Raw genomic sequence first — 16,296 nt, 5'->3', positions numbered from 1 at the left:
CTAACTTTTATCTATGTCTCCCGAACTCTTCATAAGTTCAATACCAAAATTCAATATTTTTCCTGTTCCACATTCATAAATATTTTTTGCCGATCTCCAACCTTTATTTGTAACACAACCGCCTCTACAAAAAATCGGTGTTGGGGGCTTGAAAAAGCGGGGTGACGGGGTGACGGGTTTGATAGATTTTGCGAGAATCTCCAATAAAACACGCTCTCATTTTATCGACGCCTACCGTATGGATGAACGATAAAACGTGATATACGGAAAGCTTCTGCACACACTGTTTCAGCATCACCGCCATCCTCAACTAGTAGGCGAACTTTTCATTATTTGAGAAAATTCACAAAATGTACAGACGAACCACGTTATGGTTCTTACTATTATTCCAGCCAATTCTTGTCTTTGCTCAAAATCGAACGGAACTTTATGAGTGTAAGATTGGTACTGTCAATCCATTGGCTTCTACTAGGTAAGTTCAATTTGAATATCAATTTTTATTTAAATGACAACGATTTCATCTTTGGTGAAAAGATAATATGTATTTTTTTATTGATTTGTTGCCGATTAAACTTTACAATCCAGAAATTTAATCAATTAAGACTTATGTAAGACGTTTTTCCGGCAAATCGGCAATTTGCCGGTTTGCCGATTTGCCGGAAATGTTCAACATAAATTAGATGAATAAATTGTCCATTTTAAATGTAAATTTCAAAAAAAATCTCAGAAAAATATTAACCATCTAAACAACAAATGAAATAAATTAACTTTTCTAGCTTGAACGCATGCTTTAAACTCTACAACACACCAAAAAGTTTTCAAGCAGCAAGAAGGTATTGTGTTTCTTTGGGAGGTCAATTAGCTGATAAGATCAATAAGGATGACTCTTCCTTGTACTCAGGTGACACTTTCCATTTTGTACATATTTAAAATAAAATCTAAACTTTTAGCCAACGCCGATCTAGAAGTTGCCAACTCGACAAAGTTCTGGGTTGGAGCATCGAATCTGAAATGTAACATTGCTTGGGAAAATGGTGGGGAAATCGAATTCAATGACATGTGGGCTCCAGAATCTCGATATTATGGAGTTGCAATCGACAAAATGTCAATTGGAGGTCTTTGGCATACTGTTCCAGTCGGTCAGAAACTTCCATTCGTGTGTACATTTCAGGGAAAATCCAACGAAGGTAAGGAAAACATTAGACTTAAATAGAAAAGAAGTTAAAGTATACTTCTCATACTTCTCGTTCTGAAGATCAATACTACCCTAACTTTCTTTACTTTTAAAGAGTTTTTATTGTTTTATATTTTCAGCAGGACCGGCTCCAGTGCATGCCATGAGAGCACCGGCGAAGAAGCGAGTACCAAAGGTGGAAAAGCCTGAAGGTAACAGTAATACAAAAATGTTCCGTGACTTGCAAAGAGTTTTTTTCAGAGAAGGACATTGATGAGAGTTTGAATGCAGCACTCTCTGATAAGAAGGAGAAAAAGGAAGTAGCATCTGATAAGAAAAAGGAATCAAAAAAGGATGAAGAAGATATCAATGAATCCATGAATGCAGCACTTTCAGACGAGAGAAAGAAATCAGCATCACTTGCATCATCGGATAAGAAAGAATCCAGTAAAAAGGATGAGAGTTCTGATGAAGCCAATTTATCAGCAAGTCAAGTTGCAAATGCAGAGATGTCGGCATCAATTTCAGCTTCTTCTGCAAATTCTAGTAGCGACGAGTCTTCTGATGAAGCATATGACTCTGCTGAAATCGAAATGCGAAAGAAAATTGGAAAGACAGTAATTGCGATGAAATCTCAAGAGATGGCTTCACAATCAGATGACTATGATAAGTACACAGAGGAAGACTTGCTATCAGCTGCTGCTTCGTTAATTGGTGGATATATTCTAAATGCACATTGGGCAGATTCTAGAACAACAAATACATCAAGTTTTGACTCTCAAACTGATGAAGAGACTTTGAATATGATGATGGCAATTGCTGAACAAATAGCGATGACTATGAGAAGCTCAAAGAGAAGAGAAAGTTCTAGTTCAAATACTGATTCTGAATCTGCATCAATTTCTGAATCCAGTCAGGCAAGTGAACAAGCGGTCATGGCTGCAGCGATGAGTGCAAAGAGTTCGAAGAAGTCAGAGAGTAGTTCGAAGGATGAAAGTGAAGATAGTGCTTCATTGAACTTGGAACAGAAGGCTTCTGCTGCAGCTTCTGCAGCTTTAGCATCAAAATCTAAAAGCGACTCTAGTGATCAATCCAAGGATCAGAAATCAGCGAATGTGGCTCTAGCCGTCGTTTCTGAAAATAAACATCCAACAAAGAAGCCGGAAGACCCAAAGTCTACAAAAACTACAACAGAAGAACCTGATATTGATGAGTCTCTGAATGCAGCACTTGCAAATCAGAGATCCACGACAACCAAAAATTCCGATTTAACGACAATCATCACAACAGTGAAACCAAATGCTCTGCCAATTGCAATTGTAGCAAAACAATCTGAAAAGGATCCAGCATGTCCGGCAGAATGGACTCAATTTAACACAAATGCAACTGCTCCAGCACTTTGTTTCAAACGATATGAAAAGCCAATGAACTTTGAAGATGCACGATTGTTCTGTGTTGGAAAGGGTGGACATTTGGCATCGATTCACAACGAGAGACAGTTACTTTTGCTTTCAGGTAATTTTTTGGATTTTACTATACAATACTCATGCCAAATGCCGAGATAAAAAATAAAAACAAAAAACTTTGGGAAAAAAACCAATGTTTTGGCAGATTTTCATCTAATCTCTTAACTTGAATTCAAAAAATAAAGAAATGTCGTATCGATCTAAAAAAGCATTTGTCTTGGTTGAAAATTAAGAAAAGCTGCTCAGAAATTAAGGCAAAGCTGCTTTCGAAAAAAAAGTTTTCGGGAAGACCCCAGTATAAAATGTTTAGCGTTACTTCACAATAATGGTCCTGACGCACTTTCGGATCAAACATGGATTGGATTGAATCGTATTCATCAGAAATATTATGTCTATGAAGATGAGACGGCAATGGACTTTACTAGATGGCTTCCAGGAGCTCCGAATATCAATGATTGTACCGTGGTAAGTTGGAATTGTCAGAAGATGTATCATTTGTAATATTAAACAAATAACCATTGAGATTCGAAAATTGTAAAGCAGATAGATAATTTCAGTTTACCGGGAACGAACTTCCAAACTATCCACACAAAGGAACACAATACAAATTTGGTGATTTCCCATGCGAAGAAGTACAAAAATCTGTTCTTTGCGAGGTGACACTTGGAAAAGGTATGTGAAGGACTTTTCAAGAATATGTTAACTCTGAAAATTAGATAAACTGAAGTCACAAACAACTTGTCAAGATGGATGGAGTTATTACTCTCATGATGGAACAGCAAAGAACGGAAAGTGTTATAAGGTATGATGTTTGAAATAATGCGTTTACTTCCTCCATTATACTTGTACCTCACTGCTCAATTTTGGAAGCTCATTTGAGCTCCTTTTGAATTGCCAACAAACTGTCCAGGTCCATTTTAATCTTCAGGCAGTCTTTTTCTGACTCCGCTATTCCCAATCGATGGAAACACGCCGTAATTATTCCAATACCCAAGAAAGGAAACCCCTCCTCTCCCAGTAATTATAGACCGATCTCTTTGACAGACCCATTTGCTCGGATTATGGAACGCATCATTTGTTCTCGTATCCGCTCTGAATACTCTCATCTGCTCTCTCCCCATCAGCATGGGTTCCTCAACTTCAGAAGTTGCCCCTCCTCTCTAGTGCGCTCCATCTCACTTTATCACTCGATCCTCAAAAATGAAAAATCTCTCGACATTCTCTTTTTTGACTTTGCGAAAGCATTTGATAAAGTATCTCACCCAATCCTCCTAAAAAAACTTGCCCTGTTTGGACTAGACAAACTTACATGCTCTTGGTTCAAGGAATTCCTGCACCTCAGAACGTTTTCAGTTAAAATCAATAAATTTGTCTCAAGTAATGCTTACCCCATTTCCTCAGGCGTCCCCCAGGGCTCCGTGTCTGGCCCCCTTCTCTTTATACTATTTATAAATGACTTGTTGATCGACCTCGAACCTAATATCCACGTCTCATGCTTTGCGGACGATATAAAAATTTTCCATCATAATCCCTCTACGCTCCAAAATTCGATTGACACTATAGTCAAATGGTCAAAGAAAAACAAACTTCCTCTTGCCCCTGCCAAATCTTCTGTCCTCTCTCTTGGATCCCGTAACTCCAACCACACGTATAGAGTGGATAATGTCCCCATTCTTCCATCCTCCACAGTCCGCGATTTAGGTCTTATCACAGATTTAAAATTAAACTTTGAACCTCATATTATAAAAATTAGCTGCCTAGCCATGCTAAGGGCTAAGAAAATTCTCAAAGCGTTCTCCTCTAACTCCCACAAGTTTTATAGCCACATATTTAAAACATACGTTGCCCCCATCATAAACTATTGCTCTGAGATCTACTCCCCTTCCCCCAACTCCTCACTCTCTGCCATACTTGAAAAACCGCTTAGGACCTTCACCAAACGCGTCCTGCAAAGGTGCAACGTTAAATTCACCTCTTACGAAAACAGACTGTGCATCATGGAACTATTCTCCACCAGACACACTAGAATTAAAGCTCAAATGAAACTATTATATAGACTTCTTACCGGTTCTACTCATTTCTCTAAATTAACTCAGTTTGTCAAGTTCTCTAATTCCAATAGGAGACCCATGATTCTGGTTAGGAAAGACACATGCACCTCTCATTTCTTTGCCAAATCCATTCCTATTTGGAACAATCTTGTCAAAAATATACCGGTATTTCTCTCCCCCTATCAGTTTTCTAACTTTCTCGATCTCAATATTCCCCGGTATTAACTTTTATCCGCTGGTTCTCTTTGGCTTCTAATTGATCTCTTCTACCACATTACCTCTCTCTCCTTTCCCGTCCCAAACTCGAGACGTACTCTTTCTGGGTTAGTCTCTCTTTATTTATCTTTTATTTAACACTCAAAATTCAATTGTACAATTGTAAATTGCATTAGTTATGTTAAATAAATCAATCAATAAAGTCAAATAGATGTTCTATAGTTTTTTAGTGTTTTATTCACCAAGTAATATTTGAAACAAACCGAGCTATGTATAAGCTGTCAAAGTTGAATAAAATACAACTCTAGATAAAATGAAATTTTCCATTAATTAATTATCAAATAAAACGCTTCCAGAGAATCGACCAATCGAAGAAGTTCAGTGAAGCTCGCGAAGTTTGCAAAGTTGAGAACTCATACGTAGCATCCGTGCAAAATGAAGGAGAAGCTCGATTCGTTTCAGCTCTTGTACAAACCGAGAAGAACTATACTGTAGACGAACAGACATGGATTGGATATGTTAAATATGATCGAGATTTTGGATGGGAAGATGGAAATAAGGGATTACAATTCGATCCATGGACGGAGAAGATGCCAAGACAGAAAAAGTGCACTGTGGTGAGGTTTTGGGATTCTTTTAATAAGACTATACCGTAATTTCTTGAAAACGTGTATTTAACGGCACATGCTGTTTTCTGATTGGGTCTCACCGAACTTTTAGGAGCGTTTTGTTTCTGATCTGAGTTGGTTTGAGAGAATCCATAATAAATAAAAATAATTTTCAATCTTCAATTTTCAGTTCACTGGGAACGAAATCCACGAGAATTGTCGAAGTCAGTTCCGATTTGTAAGCGTCGATTGTAATAAGACTCAACGCTCTGTACTTTGCTCAAAACCTCCGATGAAAAATGGTAGATTTTTTTTTGAGCAAAAGAATTTTAATTCAACTGAACTATATTTTCAGGAACTCCGTTCGTCTACAAGGATACTGATAATTCATCGAAAAAGATTTGACATTTAAAATAATTAATATAATACCAACATTTTCTCAAACTCTCAAATTTTCTTGTTGCACACTCAATTCTAGTCCGACGTTAGATAATAAACCAATTTCTCACATGAAATCCCATATTTCCATTTTTCTTGTGTTAACAATTTTATCGAGAATAAACGTCGGCTAGAGGTGAACAGACATGCACAAAAATCAATAAATTCGATTTTTATGAAGATATTTATGATCCAGATGCGAAGGCAATTACAGATGCGAAACTACGGTACCCGGTCTCGCCACGACCGAATAATTTCCAATGAAAATGATTGCGCCACAAAAGTTTCGGCAAGGCACCGTTATTTGTCCAATGTTTCCCAATAGTACCCGATGTCTCCTGATAGTCCACTGCTGCCCAATATAGAAAAAGGAAAATAATAGTGAAATCCGTAGTGCATTACTTTGTGTGGATAAATTATTAACATAACGACTGGCAATGAGCAAGAAGGTCGAACCAATTTCCAGTTGCTTCGAAATTAATTAATTGTTTCTTTGTGAATTTAATTTTTTTTATTACAAGCCGTACATTAGATGGTAAATAAATTAACAAATACGTGAAACACGTAAAGTTAAAAAAAATCATGATTTTTCGATTCAGTTTTCAATTTGTTTCCGATTCAATTGCAGCGATAAGGAAAAGTTATGGATTCGACCGTGGCAAATTACATAGGGTAAGCTTTTAAATATCTCCTGGATGTACATAGAGTTATCAATATTCGACACATAAGCATAATATTGAAACTTCTAACGGTAAGTTATCAGATCTGAGAATGCCTATCCGCTTCCCCCGCCTTTCATCTGGAAAGCGCATCTGAAGCATCTTTAAAGAGGCACCCCATCACGCCTCGATCTCAATTTAATTGCTTCAACTATTTATTTCAGATGGAACTCTTCACTCGTACACTATCGTACTCTCCCGTGAGCCACTGGCCACTCATCCGACTCACAACAAATATCAGAAAAACGAGAAACCGGTTCAAAAGGAGAACCAAAAGCCGAAGAATCTGAACAGGCTGCAGGACCACAGCATGCTGCCAAGAATTCATCCGGGTTGTCAGCCAGATCAGTAGTACTACATCAAGCGAGAGGAAAAGACGTACTCTCGCCAGACCGGCGAGTTCTTCGGAGAGTGATTTGAAAGTCGGAAATATTCAACAATCGAATCAGTATTTTACTCTTCCGTCGGTAATGAAGCCATCTGCACTTTCTACGGAAGATCCAAAGAAGGTGATTGTTCAATCGAATACTTCTTCTTCATCCATGTCTGATGCTTCTTCTAAGAAAAGTCTTCCGACTTATACATACTTATCGGGACATACGACAGGATCTGCTAGATACGTTACAATGGTTAATGTCAAGTTTCTGCTTCTTCATTGTGATGTACTCCAAAGACGGTTTGCTAGAAGTTAGTGAAAAGTTGTATAAATTACTTTTTCAGTGCTCAGTCCATGTTTACTGACGAGTTTCCCTCGGACTGTCGTTTGGAAGAAGTTGTTATCAACTTCCATCAACTCTGTTGTCGCCAGTAAGTTTTTAATTTCTGGGTTTTTAAATCTGATTTTTATAGAAATTTCAGACTTCTTGATCAAAACTTCAATCCTCGTCTGTCGTATTGTATCGGGTAGCTCAACTACTCAGATTCCAAGCCAGTCTCAGCAAATGACATGAGCAAGACTTTGGCTCAATTGGCAACTACACAATCGATTGCTCAATTGTCAATCATTGTGGATGTTACTGAGAAGAATATGAAGTTGAAGTGAGACTATGGGAACTCCAGTGAATTTGTGAATAAAGATTGTGTGATGATTGTTTTTTTTTTTCAAATATAATAAATTTTGTCTACTTTTTGGATGAGAAAGTCATCAAGAAAAGAACGTATCTTTAGAAGTTAGAATGTTAATATTACCCAGATGCGACATTTCGCGATTAAAGTACGGTACCCGGTCCCGACACGACAACTTTTTTGTTAAATGCCAAAGGATTTGCGCCTTTAAAGAGGAAAGTAGATGAATAAAATACTTTTTTTTAAAATTTATAGCTTTGTCCCAGTGATCGTTGAAGGACAATTTGGAATTTTTTTTTGTTGAGCATTCAACTTCTCTGGAAAGCAAATTAAATATTCAAATTAAAATGTCAAATGGCGCGGTTGACAAATTTGAATTGCCTCCCTTTCAAGACTCCATCAGAGCGCACTTGCATTTTAATTTTTTATCGGAAATATTTCTGAATTTCTTGAATTTTGAACTGGCTAGCCAGTTGGCTCTGCATGAATTTTGTAGATTTTCCTGTTTGTTTTTGATATTTCGAAACAAAATTATTTTAATTTCAATAATTTCAGCATGCTGAAAAGTCTGCTCTCGCTTGTTACGTCGGGCAACAAAGAGAAGAAGAAGAAAAGGTCATCGGCTGGCCTGACCGGCCACGCTCCGCCAGCGGCGGATTCGTCGTTTTTCTCGGAAGCCGATTCTTCAATTATGAATGTCACTAGTATTACGCTTCCAACAGTTGTAAGCTCTAATTTGTCAGTATTTTTTAAATTAAAATAAATTGTTTTACAGAGCGGCCGCGATGACTCAATTCAGTCTACTTCTCCGGTACTTGGATACTCGCCATTCGGGTTTGTCGAACGCAAAAATCGAGCCGCATCGTTCGATTTCTGTTTATCGGATAAACCTCAGAGTGGTTTGTTTGTGTTCGTTTTTTGAGAGAAAGTTTTAAAAATTTGAGTTTTCAGATGTCGTTGTCCATCGCCGAAGCCTCCAACCATCCACACCAACACCAAATCAGTCCGCTGAGAGTTCATTCATTGAAAATATTTTCGAGTAAATACGTCTTCAAATATTTTCCATTATTAATTGAATATTTTCAGTTCCCCTGGCCAACGGAACCGCCTTCATTCGATGATCGAAGAGAAAATCTACGAAGCAGGAAGCGGATCACCACAGAAGTTCACTGGTCGTGTTAGTTAGAAGTTCACCGCTAATAACTATCGAAAAATATTTAGTAATAAAAGAAAAGAATATTCAGAATAAATTTTTTCATTTCGAAATTCATGTTCAGTTGCATTTATTCACTCAAGCGTCTGGATTGATAACTGCTCTTGGAGTTTTTGGAGTTCCAACATTCTTGATGCCGAATTCCATATCACCAGCTCCGCCATTTAAAGGATTGAGAGCAGCATCTGAAGCATATGGGGAATCTGGACGAACTGTGGCCAATCGGGATTGCCCTCCGACAAGAAGTGGAATATTTGGCGGGGTGGGGCTTCTGATCCAAAATGTCGTTCCAGGTCCATGGACAACGCCACCATCACCTAACCCGTCTTGTTTAACTGGGAACTCTTCGCCTTTAAGAACTGTTCCTGGGGCAGCTTGTGGGATTTCAGGCTGTGTAATCTAAAATTTAGTTTTATTGAAATGAACGAAATATAAATCACCTGAGCTGAGGTGGTGGTAGCCTTCGATGAAGATGTAGGTGTGGAGGTGGCTGTTGTCGTCGTCGATGATCTGGTGGTGGGAGTAACAGTGGAAGTTGATCTCGATGTCGAGGTTGAAGTTGAAGTTGATGTTGACGTAGATGTTGATGTACTTGGAGAAGAATGAGTTGGGATTGGTGTATCTGTCTCCTCATAAGGTTTAGTTAGTCTTTCTGGAGTTGTCGAAACAGTTGATGTCGAAATCGAAGTAGTCGTTGGAGATTTTGGCGGGCACTTGCATGGACATTTACAACGGAATTGGAATCCTTTTGGCGCTTCTGGGAATTTCTCGGGCCAGTCTCCATCGCAAGAGTGTGGCTGGTAACCACCTGAATTTTTTTGATTTCATAAATCGATTTTCTTAAGCTTAATTAGGAAGTGATTAGATGTTTTTTGAAAATCAATAAAGTGAATATTCCGAATTTGTAATAAAAATTGCCCGGTTTTGTCATTATTTTCACTCCAAACGATCTAGCAAAATGCACATTGAGATTGAAGAAATGATCACCAATATATATTATCGGACCACAAAATTCTGAGAATGCGTATTGCGCAACATATTTGACGCGCAAAACATCTCGTAGCGAAAACTACATTAACTCTTCAAATGACTGCTGTAACACTTATGTCGATTTACGGAAATAATTTATTAATTGGTAAAATAGTAAAAGAAAACACAAAAAATGACAACACTCGAAATTCGGACATAAATTAGTTTCAAAAATCGAGCCTGCAAATCGACACAAGTCCTACAGTAGTCATTTAAAGAGTTACTGTAGTTTTCGCTACGAGATGTTTTGCGCGTCAGATACGTTGCGCAATACGCGTTCCGAGAATTTTGTGGTCCGTAATATATGCCTAACATTTTGCTAGTTGACGGCTCATTTTCGCGGAGATAGAAAGCTCCAAAAACAACGTATGTATTTTTGCTGAAAATAGCGTTTGAAGTGGAAAATAATTATCTCAAAACGAAATTTCCACTCGATTAGCTTCCGGAAAATCTATCATTAATTTTTTAACTCTGGGCTCCATAAGGTGCTCTCTAGGAAGAAGCTTACCTCCACTGTATCCAATGGCAGAAGCCGTTACTATAAAGGCAAGTAGAAGTACCAACACCCGGACTGAACCGATCATTTAAGTTAAACGGAATATGTATTGCACGATTTCGATACTTTTATACAGCCGACCCCTTGCCCATAAAAGTTTTTGTGAATTTTTAATGTTCGCGCTTGCAGAATTCACTTGTAGGAGGTGAACAAGTTTTTATATAATATAAAAAGTATAAAAAATGATTTCAAACAACAAATTTCATTCATTTATTTAAAAACCTTTATGCATCTGGATCGATAACTGCTCTCGGGCCTTTCGGGACTCCAACAGGTTTGATATCAAAGTCCATATTTCCAGCAGCTCCATTAAGAGGATGCAATGCAGCATCTGGTGCAAATACAGATACTGGCTTAACTGTAGCAAATTGTGGGTGTCCGAGGGTATATGCTGCACCTCCCTTAACTACTGGTGCTGGAGTATTCGGTGGAGTTGGGCTTCTGATCCAGAATGTTGTAGCAGTTGGAGCAGCTGGTGCAGGCTTCTTTGTAGTGGTAGTAGGTGACGTCATTTTCAACGTGGTAGGTGAAGTTGGCTTGACTGTTGTGGTAGTAGTTGGTTTTGGAGTTGGTTTTGGTGTCTCTTCTCCGTCATTTCCAATTGGTGGTTGGTTTTGTGAAGGTCCCGATGTTTCAAACTGTCTATTCTTGCATTTATAGCTAAATCCAGCTGGATGTTGTGGGAATCTTGATGGCCAATCTCCAGTTGGCTTCTTTGGAGAACCGCGGTTTCCTTTAAGAACTTTAACTTTTAATTTAAAAGAATTAACTACGAATAAATAGAAAATTTCGTTTTTTTCTGTAGATTAATTGTGAAAATAGAAGGTTCCTAATTGATTTTACAAAAATATTAAACTTTTAAATATTATTAGATGGCCAAAAAATGATAACACTTCGCGTGCCAATTTAATTTTATGTGTCACTATCGTCACTTTTATTTTAAAACAATTTTGGTGTAATTTGAAAAAGGTAATAAATTGTCTCAAACTACAGTAACTTGTTGTCCGCGTGGTGAGATCCATGCGCGTAAGATTTGACAAAATTTTCATATTTAGACGTCTACATTTGAATTCAACTGACCTCCAATGTATCCCATTGCTGAAACCATTGAAATTGTGACGAGAAGAAGAATGAGATGACGCATCTCTTCCGGTTTCTGATAAATCAGAATACAGCAATATGCTCATCGCATTTTTATACTTTCAGTTTAATGTGTGCACATCAATTTTTACAGCTTCACTTTTTCCCTTTACCGAACCTTCTTTTATGTTTGCAACGAACTGTGGAAAAAACAATGGATACGATGACGACGGATCGATCAGAAATGTGGTTCGAATTTGTGGAAATAATTCTGATTGTGATATCTATAAATTCGAAGCTAATGTGTACAAGCATAAAAATTAAGACGTTCGAAATTAAAAACAAATTAATTATGAATAAGAGTAATCATTGAATACTTGGTTTAATCAATTTAAAATTATGCACTAAAATGTATGACTGAATATCCACTTTTTCTGCTTGAACTCAGCGGATATGAAACTTTTTAAAATTTGGTTTTTAAATTCTGAAAGAACACAAAATTTGCAACAAAATGGCTACGGGGATTTTCAAAAAAGTTAGTTTGAAGCCAGATATTAATTTTTGAAAATCGGAAAAACTACTAATTTTGCATATAAATGGTCGGTTTAATCAATTTCAAATTATGCACTAAAATGTATGATTGAATATCCACTTTTTCTGCTTGAACTCAGCGGATTTGAAACTTTTTAAAATTTAGTTTTTAAATTCTGAGAGAACACAAAATTTGCAACAAAATGGCTACGGGGATTTTCAAAAAAGTTAGTTTGAAGCCAGATATTAATTTTTGAAAATCGGAAAAACTACTAATTTTGCATATAAATGGTCGGTTTAATCAATTTCAAATTGTGCACTAAAATGTATGATTGAATATCCACTTTTTCTGCTTGAACTCAGCGGATATGAAACTTTTTAAAATTTAGTTTTCAAATTCTGAAAGAACACAAAATTTGCAATAAAATAGCTACGGGGATTTAAAAAAAAGTTAGTTTGATGTCAGATATTAATTTTTAAAAAGTTGTTCCAAATTAAAATAAGGTTGTTTTCATATAAGAAAAATATTTTTTCTAAATTTATCAATAAATTCCAATGAAAAATGTCAGGCTCCACTGGCTCTTTTTGTAGAAAATCCGGGACGCTATTGCCGCGAACTACTGCATCCAATTGAAAATAAATCTAGACTGCAAAACTAATAGAGGAAGTTAAAAACATTTTTAAAAAATATTTGGAAAAAATTCGAAAAATGTCATGCTCTCTACGCATTGTTTTCAAGCGATTACAAATGTTTTGAACATTCTCCTCCTCTCTTTTTGTCTATAAATCAAAATTACGAAGTGTTCGTCTTTTAGATGAGCATTTCAATTGTTATCGTCTCTTTCTGTACTCGTTTGTTGCAATGGTGAGTATATATTTATTCCGTTGCTTGGATACTTATGTAGCTTTCTCTTTCCTTCTTTTTCGTCTCTTACGTTCTCATCAAAAATGTATATTACTACTGCTTCGTTTTTCGATTCTTTTTAAAACCACCAAAAACCTCAACCATAACCGGTGAGACTGTTTTGTCGGTTAATCCCGCGCACGCACCCGCAAAATCTCAATTATGCGATTGGATCGATTTGGAAAACCGTTTCGAAACTGCGTTGGCACAACGCACTTTTTTCCTCCATTTTATGTTTCGAGTGCTACCTGTTTTTAATCCAATAAACATCAGACGTGGCAATATGATCAGGTAACTAACCAATCTGATTCATCATGTTCTTTCAGAATTCGTCATTTCATTCAAACGGTAAAAAAGAAGACGAAGACGAAGAACAACGATATATTCATATTATAAGAATAGGAAGTCTTAAAATGGATGATAAATGGAGAGAATCTGCTCCTGTTAATGATATTGAAGCTTCTTCTTGGATCAGGATTTTTAGAGCTGTGAGTTTTTAGAGTTTCAGATTTATTTTCTTATCAGTTTGGGCTGAATTTCAAGTGAAACATGTCTTGATCAAGAATCCTCTAGAAATTTTTGGCCTTTTTTTCCTGTTTTTACAATGATTCACTTTATCTTTAACAGTTCGACACCGATCACGATGGTCTTATTCAATGCGAAGAAATGCAAAAGACAATTCGTGATAGTACATATTCATTTGGATTTGATCATTACGAACTCCAAAAGATGTCCTTGTACTTGGAGATGCGTGAAGGAAAACCTGTCGATTTTGCTGATTTCTGTTATTTGGTAGGTTTTAGCAACAAAAAAAACCGCCTCCTAACCTTGCCCTTTACAGATGAGCAAATGCAAAGGATATCGTCTACGGGAATATCTCTTCAGAGCGGCTCTGACAGTAACCCCAAAGAATCAAAGAATTCACGTATTCAGTGAACTTCAACGCTATAAATGTGTTCCACCACCTATTTTTCTAATATTTCTCTCTATCGTTCAACTCGCTTTCTATCTCTATTACGTTGTCGATTCATCTGAAGGTGTTTGGCTTTCTGGTCCAATTCCTACGATGTCTCCACTTATTGTTTCTCAATATCATTTACCAGAGCTTTGGAGACTTTTCACTTATTGTCTAATCAATGTTGGGTAAGTCTAGTTTTTAAAAGTTTTTAAATTTCTGACAAAGACCATTAAGAAGCTGTAGAATTATCGTCAAAAATGTAGTAAAGTTCACAGAAAAATTACAGAATTTTTCACATCATTTTCAACATTCTCATTCAGTTGGCAATTGGAGTTCCATTAGAGTTGGTTCATCGATGGAGAATTTATATTTTGTATTTTATGGGTGTACTTTTTGGTAGGTTTTCCAGGTTTTTTTTAAATGAAGGCATAAAATAAAAAAGGACAGTTTGCCTATTATCAATATTGGGTCAAATACAAAAAACTATTGAAATTGCCAAAAATTAAAAGTTCAAGACATTATTGTTTTGTGAAACTTTTTAATGAAAAATGGAACTGCCTACCATTTCGAATAATGTCTATTTTAGGTTCAATTCTATCCCTGGCTCTTGATCCAACTGTATTCCTTTGTGGAGGAGCAGCGGGCTCGTTTTCTCTCATTGCATCACACATTACAACAATTGCAACAAATTTTAAAGAGATGGAGAATGCAACATGTCGATTGCCAATTCTTATTGTTTTTGCGGCACTTGACTACGTTTTGGCAGTTTATCAACGATTCTTTGCTCCCAGAATTGATAAAGTAAGAACTACATGTGATTTAAACTTGAAAGTTTATGGTTTGAAACTTTGTTTCTAAATTTCAAATTTCATTAAACGATGTAGTGAGTTTTTGAAGTAAACTTTTTTTAACTGTATGAAACTAAAATACGCGGAAATAAAATAAATACTTAATATCCAATATCGTAAATTTAAAGTTAGAATTACAATAATTAGTGTTGCATTTAATTGTTCAACTTTGACAGCTCATATCTCAGTTGTCGTTTGTTTTATACAAAAACTGTCAACTGACAACATATTTATTATTTCTTTTTCTATCGATTTGTAGTTGATTATTTATTGATAACTTCGAAATGAACAGAGATATAACCTTTCAAAGTAAAGTGATGGTGAGTATGATGCATAGTTCATCTTTTGAAAATAGAAAACTTTGATAACAAAATGTTCTCACAAAACTGAATAGATAAATCAATGTCATACTCGAAAAGGAAATGATAAATCCGAAAAACGCAGAAAACGGAACAAAGCTTGTTCCGAATTCCGGGGTACTACACTATGGGGAATTAGTTCTAGAACTCACGTATTTCGCAAAAAGTTTCGATTTGAGAATTATAAGAATTTTTGTTTGCAACTTTTGGAGTGATTCATAGATAAGGCAGAAGAAGAGACGGAATAATAGGAAGTATCAATTCTTTAAGCTTCTTAGAGTAAACATTTGTTAGGTGCTTAACAATAGAAGGTACCTTTGTAAGGCAAAATTTGAATTCATTTAAGCCATGCCCAGCCAACTTCCAAATTAGGTTCATATTTTAGAGCAAAGCCACCAAATGTCAATTTTCCAAAAAAAAAAACCCCTAATTAGGGGTTTATATATATATATATATTTATAAATCTGAAAAGATTCCGTGTCATCGTTTAATTTTTCCAGGTGTCAATGTATGGTCATCTTGGAGGCCTTGTCGCCGGAATTCTGTTCACATTCATTTTATTCCGTGGATCCAAACCATCACGATTTTATACTGTTTCTTTTTGGGTGTCCCTTGTACTTTCTGGATTCTTTATCGCCATTTGTATTACTCTTATTGCTGCACCCAGTATGCTTCATTAATTTGAATAAATCTTTACTAACTGAAATTGATTAAGAAATAGAAATATTAATGAGGAAGCAGAAAATAAAAATATATAGTAAGAAAAACATATATATCAATTTTTTTCAATATAGTACACTTGTCGATGGAAATTTTAAATTAATCCTGCTCAATGCGGGTTAGAGTACAACACAAATTACAAAGTACGGACAAAATTGAGCATTTTCGGTAAATTCTAGTTTTGAAATATTTTGGAAATTTCAAAATTTTTAAAATTTTAATCTTCAAACTACAAATGCAACGCCTCATATTTCTAGAAATTACCGGTCCTAGGAGAACCGAAAAAAAGTAAGGAAATTTGATAAAATATATTTATAAAAATAGAGTTGTAAGTGTTTTTTGTTATGAAAATTCTTTTTCA

The 16,296-nt window shown here is 36.1% G+C and overlaps 5 protein-coding genes, 5 non-coding genes and 1 pseudogene across 12 annotated transcripts; 5 read left to right on the top strand and 6 right to left on the bottom strand.

Annotated features, from left to right (window-relative positions):
* The first annotated feature begins 287 nt into the window (after positions 1 to 287).
* On the top strand, positions 288 to 6,035 carry clec-161 (C-type lectin domain-containing protein 161). The gene is made up of 11 exons (NM_066724.5): positions 288 to 472; positions 777 to 901; positions 951 to 1,187; positions 1,315 to 1,386; positions 1,436 to 2,689; positions 2,951 to 3,105; positions 3,198 to 3,312; positions 3,357 to 3,442; positions 5,264 to 5,524; positions 5,706 to 5,817; positions 5,871 to 6,035. The coding sequence occupies exons 1-11, from the start codon at positions 351 to 353 to the stop codon at positions 5,918 to 5,920; spliced, it is 2,589 nt and encodes an 862-aa protein (NP_499125.3). The 5' UTR covers positions 288 to 350; the 3' UTR covers positions 5,921 to 6,035.
* Positions 831 to 977, bottom strand: F58A4.17. Its single transcript, NR_052624.1, has one exon. It is a non-coding gene; the product is annotated as an Unclassified non-coding RNA F58A4.17 (non-coding RNA).
* F58A4.19 lies at positions 1,127 to 1,351 on the bottom strand. The gene has a single exon (NR_052623.1). It is a non-coding gene; the product is annotated as an Unclassified non-coding RNA F58A4.19 (non-coding RNA).
* F58A4.21 lies at positions 1,424 to 1,571 on the bottom strand. The gene has a single exon (NR_052622.1). It is a non-coding gene; the product is annotated as an Unclassified non-coding RNA F58A4.21 (non-coding RNA).
* F58A4.22 lies at positions 2,883 to 3,032 on the bottom strand. Its single transcript, NR_052621.1, has one exon. It is a non-coding gene; the product is annotated as an Unclassified non-coding RNA F58A4.22 (non-coding RNA).
* Positions 6,036 to 6,596: 561 nt separating the features above from the next.
* Positions 6,597 to 7,714, top strand: F58A4.12 (annotated as a pseudogene). Its single transcript has 5 exons — positions 6,597 to 6,625; positions 6,661 to 6,704; positions 6,837 to 7,348; positions 7,393 to 7,479; positions 7,531 to 7,714. Coding segments are annotated over exons 1-5 (856 nt in total).
* Positions 7,715 to 8,292: 578 nt separating this feature from the next.
* On the top strand, positions 8,293 to 9,000 carry F58A4.2 (uncharacterized protein). The gene is made up of 4 exons (NM_066723.4): positions 8,293 to 8,461; positions 8,513 to 8,636; positions 8,689 to 8,776; positions 8,824 to 9,000. The coding sequence occupies exons 1-4, from the start codon at positions 8,294 to 8,296 to the stop codon at positions 8,921 to 8,923; spliced, it is 480 nt and encodes a 159-aa protein (NP_499124.1). The 5' UTR covers position 8,293; the 3' UTR covers positions 8,924 to 9,000.
* On the bottom strand, positions 8,976 to 10,570 carry F58A4.1 (uncharacterized protein). The gene is made up of 3 exons (NM_066722.4): positions 10,488 to 10,570; positions 9,391 to 9,758; positions 8,976 to 9,349 (listed from the first exon to the last, which is right to left on the bottom strand). Exons 1-3 carry the CDS (start codon positions 10,561 to 10,563, stop codon positions 9,029 to 9,031), a joined length of 765 nt encoding a protein of 254 aa, NP_499123.1. The 5' UTR covers positions 10,564 to 10,570; the 3' UTR covers positions 8,976 to 9,028.
* A 151-nt stretch (positions 10,571 to 10,721) lies between these two features.
* C48B4.12 (uncharacterized protein) lies at positions 10,722 to 11,694 on the bottom strand. Of its 2 annotated transcripts, none has more exons than NM_066720.4 (2): positions 11,616 to 11,694; positions 10,722 to 11,277 (listed from the first exon to the last, which is right to left on the bottom strand). In NM_066720.4, exons 1-2 carry the CDS (start codon positions 11,677 to 11,679, stop codon positions 10,760 to 10,762), a joined length of 582 nt encoding a protein of 193 aa, NP_499121.1. In that variant the 5' UTR covers positions 11,680 to 11,694; the 3' UTR covers positions 10,722 to 10,759. The 2 variants fall into 2 exon arrangements, with proteins under 2 accessions (NP_499121.1, NP_499122.1); NM_066721.5 differs by having other exon boundaries at positions 10,722 to 11,268.
* On the top strand, positions 10,904 to 11,002 carry F58A4.18. The gene has a single exon (NR_052620.1). It is a non-coding gene; the product is annotated as an Unclassified non-coding RNA F58A4.18 (non-coding RNA).
* A 1,680-nt stretch (positions 11,695 to 13,374) lies between the features above and the next one.
* Positions 13,375 to 15,918, top strand: rom-2 (Inactive rhomboid-related protein 2). The gene is made up of 6 exons (NM_001379864.2): positions 13,375 to 13,538; positions 13,678 to 13,842; positions 13,892 to 14,193; positions 14,295 to 14,404; positions 14,595 to 14,809; positions 15,716 to 15,918. The coding sequence occupies exons 1-6, from the start codon at positions 13,464 to 13,466 to the stop codon at positions 15,893 to 15,895; spliced, it is 1,047 nt and encodes a 348-aa protein (NP_001366679.1). The 5' UTR covers positions 13,375 to 13,463; the 3' UTR covers positions 15,896 to 15,918.
* The last annotated feature ends 378 nt before the right edge of the window (positions 15,919 to 16,296 follow it).

The sequence above is a fragment of the Caenorhabditis elegans genome, chromosome III (assembly GCF_000002985.6).
Source record: "Caenorhabditis elegans chromosome III".
NCBI classification, from domain to species: Eukaryota; Metazoa; Nematoda; class Chromadorea; order Rhabditida; family Rhabditidae; genus Caenorhabditis; species Caenorhabditis elegans.
This window is presented reverse-complemented; position numbering and strand designations above follow the sequence as displayed.